The sequence below is a fragment of the Dioscorea cayenensis genome, chromosome 19, assembly GCF_009730915.1.
Source record: "Dioscorea cayenensis subsp. rotundata cultivar TDr96_F1 chromosome 19, TDr96_F1_v2_PseudoChromosome.rev07_lg8_w22 25.fasta, whole genome shotgun sequence".
NCBI lineage: Eukaryota > Viridiplantae > Streptophyta > Magnoliopsida > Dioscoreales > Dioscoreaceae > Dioscorea > Dioscorea cayenensis.
The window spans coordinates 5202992-5212994 of record NC_052489.1 but is presented as its reverse complement, the minus strand read 5'-3'; the positions used below and the strand labels follow the sequence as shown (position 1 = coordinate 5212994).

At 35.1% G+C, this 10003-nt stretch overlaps 1 protein-coding gene across 2 annotated transcripts; it reads left to right on the top strand.

The window, feature by feature from the left end:
* The first annotated feature begins 863 nt into the window (after window positions 1-863).
* LOC120249465 (zinc finger CCCH domain-containing protein 13) lies at window positions 864-8617 on the top strand. Of its 2 annotated transcripts, none has more exons than XM_039257979.1 (11): window positions 864-1130; window positions 2942-3079; window positions 3233-3266; window positions 4128-4254; window positions 4354-4410; window positions 5312-5409; window positions 5543-5614; window positions 5733-5947; window positions 7298-7512; window positions 7599-7805; window positions 8246-8617. In XM_039257979.1, exons 1-11 carry the CDS (start codon window positions 1001-1003, stop codon window positions 8330-8332), a joined length of 1380 nt encoding a protein of 459 aa, XP_039113913.1. In that variant the 5' UTR covers window positions 864-1000; the 3' UTR covers window positions 8333-8617. The 2 variants fall into 2 exon arrangements, with proteins under 2 accessions (XP_039113913.1, XP_039113912.1); XM_039257978.1 differs by having other exon boundaries at window positions 7596-7805.
* The last annotated feature ends 1386 nt before the right edge of the window (window positions 8618-10003 follow it).

Here is a 10003-nt window from a genome sequence, read left to right as displayed (position 1 = left end):
AACATCTCAGACAAACTACTTGTTTTCGTAAGAGCTAAGGACTTCAAAAGGCTAATTTAATACTGTCTTAGACAAGAGTTTAGAAAGAGCTTCGGATTTCTTTTGATTCAAACCCTTGTTCCGCTCTCGCTCCTTTTCCTCCATAAAATTTAACTATCAAAATAAGGTTTCAACCCTTCCTTTCATTTCCTTTACTTTCCCTCCCCTTCCCTTCCTTTATTTTCCTTTCTACTTTTGGATCTATAAAGACTATGTTAACGAGATAGAGTAAAAAAAACTTTATTTTTTAAAACTTTTGAGTGTATTAGCATATAAAAATAATTTGAGAGATATATAAATAAATATTATTTTTATAAAAAAATATAAGTGATTACATATTTTTGGCTCCTATATAAATAGTTAAGGCGTAAATAAGTTCACATTTTATCAACGACTAAGTAGTCTATTGGTAGCTTAGTCTTCACATCTTTCACACGTGGTGAAAATTCCAAACATGAGTTAGGGCGCATTTTTGGGAGTGTGAGTAAATTGTTGTGTGTAGGTGGTCTATGTGTGCGTGGGTCCTACCCTCACTTCTTATGCTAAGGCTTACATTTAGCAGTTAACCACTTATCTTAGCCAAAAAAAAAAACATTCACATTATTAAAAAAAAATATTCATGCAAAAAAACCCTCCGAAATAGAAGTCAGATGGAACCAAAACAAATATTTACTTATAATATTCATGAAAAAAATCTCCGAAATAAAAATAGGTTGCCCATTTATTCAATTATAATATTTACAGGGGTATAATTGAAAAAGAGCTTATTATATTTATATTTCTTTAAAAAAAAAAAAAAGGATAAATAACTCTTTCCCATCTCATCGGCCTCGTCCGGGGTTCGTCATTTTCTCTGAATGGAGTTTATCGTCTAGGGTTTCTATTTCTCTCTTTTTGGATCTCAATCTCGATCTACATCCAAAGCTTCAATCTTCTCTAGCTGTATAGTTCTTCAATCGAGATGTTGGGGCGGAGGTCCTACAAGACGAAGCCATGCATACTCTTCCAGAGGGGCCGGTGTCATCGCCAGAACTGCACCTTTGCCCATGGAGAGGCTGAGCTCCGCCGCGCCCCTGGCCCTCCCTTCAATGGTGAGCTTCATGAAGACCACTGTGGTTCTTTAAGTTTTTTCTTCCGATTTCTTGAGTTTATAATCTCTTTCTGCTTTGGATGTTGTGCTTGATGGTTTGGAGCTTTTGTTCTTCCGGGGAAATGTGTCTTTTTTATGGCTTTCTGAACTTCGTTTGAGGTTTTTGTGAAGTATATTTGTAGCAAATGCTTGATTAATCACCAGTACATCTTGGACCTTGTTTAATGTTAATTGTTGTTTGAAGCTTGGAATCTTAGCAGTTTAAAGTTGAATTAATTTGGTCTTGTATTTGTTAACTCTACTTTCCAGGATACTATCTCTCATGGCACTTTCTGTAGCTAAATTTTGATTTCGTGTTTTGCATTGTCTTTGCAATTGAAGGATTATGCTCTCTTTTTTAATGGTTCCCATGGAGTTTATGACGTGATGGTTCTCTCATATTTAATTAAGTTGTTCAAATGTCAAAGTGTTTCTCGTAACGGAATTACGTACACACTTTCTTCTACATAGTTAAAAATGTGTTATTCAATTGCTATTTAGGGAAAATAAATGTTGTGCTAGAAAAATAGGCAAATATATATTGTAGATATTTAGTTGAAGTGGCCAACTTTGAACTTGGAAATTATTTAGGAGAGGAAAGGTCTTTTGCTGCCATAGATTTTATCATGCTAATCGAAACTCTTGATGTGCCATTGCCATTGGTTTGCAAAGTTTGACAATTCAACTTTATTAAATTTATTGCAAGTCTTTTATTTATCATTTCACAAATTGGATCAGCTGTTCCTACTCTTTTTTTTTCATTTACAATACTTCATAAAACACCGTATGTTCAAATCCTCCTTTCTTGTAATTAATATCATTTGAACAACCATTATCTGCAGATGTGACTTCCTTCCTTTTTTCTGATTAAATTCTGGTATGCTGAAGTTTCCTTCTGAAAATTTGTCGCACAATTCCTCATTCATGTGATGACTTTCTTATAGATGAAATCATCAAAGTTCATATTTGCAGCAACATGATTAATATATGCGTGGTATCCCTGTGCACTCCATCAACGGGAAGTTGTTTATGTGTTAAATTTCTCAATTATTCTGCACTTGAAGTATACCATGCTGGTGTTTCGTAACTTGTCTTATCGGTCTTTCACATGACCTAGTTATGGAAATTATTCCTTTTTCATGAGGCTTTGTGGAACTGCAGACATTAGGTTTGCTTCCTCATCATGTGCTTTTCATATGATAATCTCTGAATTATTAGCTGGTCATGAGCACTCAAATGTCAACTGTAGTATTATGTCTGTCAAGTTGAATGTGGTGCAGACAACATCTTCTATATCTTCCATGGGCCTTATTATTGATTGTGACCAAGGGCTTTCAAAGATGGAAAATTATTCATGGTTTTTCTGGAAGAATCTTTATGGCAGATCAGGATGGGTTCAGTGAATTGTAGGTTCCTCAGTATTTCAATGCTTATTGAGGATAAATCTGTGAAGCTTTTGGTATACTTTTTCATCTGCTCCAGAGGCATCATAGTCCATCGTCTCTAATATCCACTCTTTTGATGTTCCATGGATGCTCTCAATGACATATGATTATGGGTAATTCTTTTATATTATTTCCACATGCACACTTGTGTGCTCTTTTGATATTGGCAAGGAGGCTCTACTTGTGATTATAGACTTTCTCGTATAACTCTGGGTAAGGGTGAGTTGGTAAGTTTAATGTGTTTTGCAGACTTGATGGTGCTTTGGATGAAACAGAGAAGAAGATGCTTTTAACTCCTGTTTGAAATGTTCTTTTTTCTGATTTGAAGGTAGACGAGACTATAAAGGTGGTGACTTGAGAGATAAACTTGACCGAAGGCATTCTCCCCAGGGAAGATATTCTCCTGGGAGAGATAGAAGAGGGCATCATCTATTGCATAGTAAGAAACCACTCCTACATGATCGGGGTAAGCATTATTTTTTATCAATATGTATTCCTTTTCCTTCATTCAGTAACTCTAGAATTAATCTCACTTTCCTCTTTAATTTCTCATGTATTTCTGAACTTTATGGATTTTCATGTGATCTTAGTGATGACATATGTAATGTACAATTTGCAGGTCTAAGCCTTTCAAGGTCTCCTGCCAGAAGGAGGTGAGTTCTGATTCCGCATGCCAGATTACATTTTCTGCAGCATTGCACTATGATTTTACTCTTTTTTTTTTTAATGATTTTTCTTATTTCTGCCTTATCGTGTAGCGTCAATTCATTTATTATCTTCATTCAATTGTATTACAAATGATTACTTTATTTCAATTGATTTAGATGATTATAAACCAAAATTGCCCTCAATTTCTTATAAGAATGCCAGTTACCTTGTAATAATCACTATTCATGTTATGTTGTCCATGTAATGGTTGACTTGCCTTTTCTCTTTTAGCTGCAAGTTAACCTCATTTGATCGTTTCACTGTATGCTCATATTACTATTTAAATCTTGTGTGTGTGGACACTTATGTTTCTTCGGGGTGCATATCTCATTGGTGCTCCCCAAAGTTTCCTATTAAGTTCTTTTTCCCGCAATCTTTAAACACTGACTGAGGTTAATTTACTTTACTGTTTACTGTCAATATTTACCAAAACTAACCTCTTCTTCTGTTAACTTCTGTGAAATCCAAATTAGTTCTTAGAAGATTTCAAGCTTTGCCAAATGCATCATTTGAAGGGAAGCACATGCTATGCTGTCCCAAATTTTTTTTTTTTTTTAAATGCAAAGGAGAAATTTTCCAATGTGTTATGCCTAAATCATGGAGGTCAAACAGGTTTTCATTGCTTTGTATCCACCGTTATGTGGAAGCATTGCCTCTGTTGAAGTTCCACATGTGAGGAGTTTGGCTATAGTTCTTGGTTGGAAACACTTCAAATATTCCATCTCATATTATTTCTTACCATAGTCAACTATCTTTTTTAAGTTTGGTTATAATGGAATAAGTTGTTTTGTTTGATGCGGGTGTAGGATGAGGCAACATTCTGATGGACAAAGTGATCATTCTGAAAGCTTCAAGAGATCCATTGGTGATGATGAACAAATGAAAGAAGATGCGAATTCTTCATATGACAAGAATGATGTCCTTGAAGATGAGGTATGAATTGTGAAATACGTAGGTTTTATACTCAATAAAACTTGACAACTTTTATACATGCTTCTGTTCTGGCCAGCTTATGCACTCTTATGCTTGCAGTTGAGGCAGATTGAGGACGCTATTGAAAAGCTTGATGAAGACAAAACTCATCTAGAGGTTAATATTTCATTTAGTCCAGGTTTTACTCATGTAATAGTACATCTTAATCAGCATGTTATTGCCGGTCTTCTCTTGTGTGTGTAGTCCATGTTTATTAGATTGATTTCCTTCATTTATTTAAATTTATTCATTGAATGCTACCATCACTTTGCAACTTTTGTTGCTTTTTTTTTCGTGATTAATTGTTCGTTACATGCTTTAGTTGTCTTACATGTGTATATATACCAAAACTCATTCTGCCATTAATGACTATTCAAGTGTATATGCAAATCATATACAGAAATAAATAATTTGTTGGTTTTTTTCTGGCACCATCTTCTTTCATTAATATTGGGATGTCTTGGCTTCTTGTAATACATAATGGACTGATGAGGTCTTGAGGTTGCACTGGATGTAGGCAAATAGTTAATAGACATAATTGTCTAGGTTGTTGTTGTTTGGGTTAAGAGTGGTGTGTGCTTATTGTAATTCATCTGAGTGCTCTCTATATAGGTAAATCTAGTATGATAAGGTGATATGTTTCTTGCTATGGTAATTCATATTGTATACACACTTAGGCACATTAATGATTTTTTGTATGTGATTCCAATCTATAGCACGTAATTATGGATCAAAATTCCTACTTTCTGTCATTTTCCCTTTTATTAATTAATTTATTTATTTATTTTTAACTGTGCTTTAGTTATCAGAAGCTTTATGCAAATGGTGATCTAACTCAAACCATCCTTAAATAGTTGGTTTAAGTTTGGTTAGTTGCATTTGCAATACTTGTTATGCCTTCAGAAACTATTTGTGCTAGCAGCCTTTCTCTGCTTATTCACAGCTGATTTTGGAAAATCTCAATCTACTCCTGTCTGTCCATTCACTGACAAATAATATTTTGTCATATCTGTTCCAGAGAGTGTTGGAAGATAAGGGTGATGAAGCAGACAAACTTATGAGAAGAATCGAGGATCTTGAGAGACAATTGAATAAAGAAGAGGAAAATTGTAAAAGGTTCCTGTTTTTCTTTATAAATCAAGCTTCATTTCATGCCCAGCTTAAAATGTCAGATTGTTTCTTGAGTTCTTGATTAACTTCATAGTTTACACTATGGTTTTCAGTTCTTATGTGAGGATTTTCTTTGTAGGATTACATCAAAGATTAAAAAGTTCACCAAAGTTTATGGACGATACTTGAAGATACAGGAGGAGTTGAAAAGGCAGGACTTTGTTTGATCTTTATTTGATCTTGAAAATGCTTCCTTGTTTTCTTCTCTTCAAATGGTTGACCTTGGCATTGACTCTCAAGTCCTTGTCTATTTTACTCTTGACATACAGGGCAGAAGTTCGTTTCCAAAGATTTGGTGATCAGGTTGGGTTAGATGTTTCAAAGCCTAGTGTCACTGAAGATTCTAGTTTAAATATTGGAAGTGATGGGGAGGCAAACCGTGACAATAATATAAACTCCAAGAATGTTGAGCTGCCAAACCATGCTTCCACATCGAAGAAGAGATCTCGTCTCCATCCTCCATATGGTGATGAAGCAAAACTAGGTAACCTGCCTGAATAGGTCAAGATTTCCTGGTGTGTTGATGCAATCTGGAACTACATGTTGATCTCTTTGAACTGGCCTCACATGTTTGGTTAAGCTGATTACAACTGTTCTTGCATGCTCAAGTGACCAAGCTGAAAGTTAACCCATTTTTGCCTTATGTTAGTACTAAATGGTTCTTTCTTGAGAAAAATGCCACAATTGGTTCAATTGAATGAAACTGTGAAATATGCAGGTTTTTTTTTTCTTTCAATTTGTTGGTTGAGGGGCATAGACATCGGAATGTTACAATTTTGGCAGTGTCCCACTCAGGCAAGTAAGATGCCTACAAGAGAGCATAGCTAAAGAGATTGGGTGAATTGTGCCAAAGATATTCTTGCCTCTGCTTGGGACCTGACCCACAACTTTGTGCCTCCAATATAATGCAGAGACTGATGACCTCATAAGTTGTAGGGCTTCTTTAGGAAAAGTTTTACCCAAGAAGGCCGCTATAACTCCAAAACCATGCATTTATATTCATTCTTATCCTGTAACTTAAATCAAATTCATTGTTGTAACTGTTCTAATTATACTTAATTTAGCATATGCTGATATATTCAAAATTAGGTCCTCAGGTATTTTTGTTTTAGCTTCAGTAATCCTTTCATGGCTTTGCTTGTGAATTTCTACCTTTAGTTTCAAAATTATGATTTCTTTATTTGTCAAATGTATCTTGTCTTTGTACTTTCAACTTCAATCTTGTGTCTGATTAAGGTTTACAATGTTATGGGAAAAGTTATTAAAGGCTTGCTTGAGGCGTGTGCACCTCAGGTGCAAGGTGCCTTAGGCTCTAGCCTAGATGCCTTGGAGCCTTGAAAGCAGGCGACATTAAAGAATTATCCCCAGTAAAGAGCTGGATAAGTATGAGACATTAGATGATTATCAAATTAAATTTCAACCCTTAAAATAAAAGGGTTTTTTAGGTTACTTGCTCAGTGTCCACTGTCTAGTGTTTTAGCCTTTAGATGATTTGCATGGCTGTGCTCTCATTTCTCTCTCTACATATTTTGTCTAAGTTTGAACTTTAAACTTTGATTTTCTTTATTTTGTGAAATTTTAGTACGTATTATTTTAAATTTTTTTTGTGCCTTGCTTTTGTAAGGGCATGCTTATGCCTTGCACCTTGCGCCCAGGTGATTTGACCCTGTAGTGCTTTGATACGCCTTTCGCTTTTAGTAACTATGTGCTGATATGTACATGGTATCTTTAATCTTGTGCCTTCCTTGAATTACAGGGCTCCGTACTTTGTCTTAGTCATGTTTTTACAACTTAATGCCTGATGGTGCTGGGATCTTGTACTATTCTGTTGCAGGGAGTTCCCGAAAGAGAGAGAGGTTTTCAACTGGGGCTTCAAGGTCAGAAAAACATGCTATAACAGAAGGAACCGGCCTACATTCAGAACATAATAGCAAGGAAACAGATTTGGTGAAAGGTAAAGTAACCACAAAAGTCATCTACAATTCCGTGACCGATGACAGTAAGCAAAATCGAGGGAAAAACAGCCCTAGCATTTATTCTCTTGATAAGGTATGGTGATCTCTTTATCTTCTTCATTTATTTGCCCTAGTGAGTTGAAATTCTTGTTGAAATCACATACTTGTTTCAACTAGCAGCGGAAGGGTTCTGATGTTATGCATACAATGCCACCAACTAGTATGGCTGCTCATGCAGTGGATGAACTCACTGAGGCCATTGAAATTGAGGGTAGACCTGAGGCCCTGGAAGCTAATGCAGTTAAACAAAGTGGAATTTTGGATAACAAACTCACGGCATCGTATATTCCTCCAATACCTCTTTTTACTAAAAACGCTTACAAACAGGTAACAAAGTCAATCCTCTCTTCAACATAATATGTTCCTTTCTATTGCCCACATTCCTAGTGGTTAGTCTGCAAACTCTGTTCTCTTTGATTTTGTGATATTTGGTTATCATTCTTGTTCAGATTTATCTGGAAGAAGTACCGATAATAGTCATCATCTTTCCTGTGCCATCTCAGCTTTGTCCGGTTTTTGAGTTTATTTGCATATCACTATAAATTATCATCCAACTTTTCTGTAATAAAATCAATTAGTTGGGCTTGAGAAAAAGGACTTCATTTAGGTCAGATGCAGGCACATGTCCTAAAATCCAATTTCTCAGCCTTCAACGGTTAACTTAAAGAAATTTTGAGTCTATTTTGCTCTAAAATTAGGTTTTTTTTATCATCAATTATGTTCTGTTACATTAATTTGGTTTTCATCACTTTGCATGATCTTTTCAGTTTGAAGGTGATGACGAAGAAGTTGATGTTGAAAAGGTTGACTCTGGAATGGTCGACGAAAATATCAACAGTGATGTTGAAATCTGAGCAAACTCCAAGTGACCTCTCGTCTGACAAATTTCAGAATACCATCAGTTTGTGAATTTTGCTAAATGTGGAAGGGACTGGTCCGAGTATTTGTACTAACATGCTCTTTTCTAAATTGCCATTTGTTTCAATCCCTTTCTGTTTTTTTTTTCTTAGTTAGTCTTTCAGTCCCCAAATGTACAGGCCTTTTGTCTGATCCCATGGTTTTAGTGATTTGATAACATTAACAGTAGGACCGGTCTGCTAATGTCTTTTGTTTTTTCTGGTAGTAGTGCACCTTTATTAGATATGAGCCTACTTAAAATCAATGTTGTCAAACCCGGACCGGCCCGGCCGGTTCGACCGGAAAAACCGGGAATCGGCCATGAGGCCGGTCCGGCTACCTCCTTTGACTCGGTGTTGATATAACCCGGCCAAAAACCGGTGACCCGGCCGGTCAACCCGGAAATTGGTTAACCCGGCCGGATCTACGGGGTTAAAAAAATAAAATTAAAAAAAAAAATGCTATGATGAGAAAAGTGAGAAAGAGTGTTGGCGAGTGACGGCGAGCATGAGAAGAAATGAGGGAACTGGAGAAGACGAAGGAGAATGGAGATGAGAAGAAATGAAGAGAGTGATTTTTTTTCGTTTTGTGAGTCCCGAGAGAGAGAGAGAGAAGGGGGGGTATTTTCATTTCTTTGGTGAGTCCCGAGAGAGGAGCGGTGAGAGTTTTTTTTTTTAATATATTTTATTTTATTTCAAATATTGTATATAAATCTAAAACTTATATTAAATTTAATTGTATTTTAAATATTTTTAAAATAAAAAAAAAATATGTAAAATAAAAATTTTAAATATTATGTTTAATTAATTGTGTTTTTTAATTATTAAAATATAAGTTATATTTTTTATATTATTAATTATTATAATATATATTTTTAATATTTTATTATTGATCCCGGTTTAATCCCGGTTCAACCCGGTCGAACCCATCAACCCCTGACCCTTGGACTTGGCCGGGTCGATACCCGGGCCGGGTCTGGCTACCTTGCTTAAAATGGTTCAAGTTATATATGATTTGGGAAAAGTTTTTAACTGGGTGGTTGACTGGCAAATAAGCTGCATTTTGTAACTGCAGTTTTTTCTCTTTTATTTGGCCATATTTATTTATTTAAATCAATAATTAACTTTAATATTTTATAATAGTAATTTATATTTATTTCAAAATTTAAAAAAATTAATTTCAGCTTTTTGTAATAATTAAATCAGGCTAATTCATATAGAAGTTTCGCTTCTAAGAAGTTTTCATAAAAGCATTCTGTAGACCCACCACCTTCTTATACACAATTAATCACTTTTATAATTTCATAATCCCTAAAAACTACCATTTAGCTTATAATCTATTTGATGCAACTACAAATGCCTTGTTATGTGCTTTGAATAGAAAACCAAACCGGACATCACAAACTATATCAAGACCTTGATATGATGTTATATAAACCCAGCAGTCAGATCTGATCAACTTCATACAATCCTAACAAGTTCCAGTTTGATAGTTTTAATTTATTTATCAAATAAATTAAAGGGCCGTTTGGTTCGCGGTAATGTGAAAACATTACTGCCTGTTATGTGATCATCTTTTCAGATTACCATGTTTGGATTGGTCAAGGTGATAATATTGATAGTAATATG

What these genes read in the sequence shown, in the direction of transcription:
- LOC120249465 (XM_039257978.1), top strand. Translation starts at nt 1,001, where the DNA reads ATGTTGGGGCGGAGGTCCTACAAGACGAAGCCATGCATACTCTTCCAG. An exon ending in ATGATGTCCTTGAAGATGAG is followed by an intron (nt 4,255 to 4,353) that starts GTATGAATTGTG and finishes TTATGCTTGCAG; the next exon opens with TTGAGGCAGATTGAGGACGC. An exon ending in AAGACAAAACTCATCTAGAG is followed by an intron (nt 4,411 to 5,311) that starts GTTAATATTTCA and finishes TATCTGTTCCAG; the next exon opens with AGAGTGTTGGAAGATAAGGG.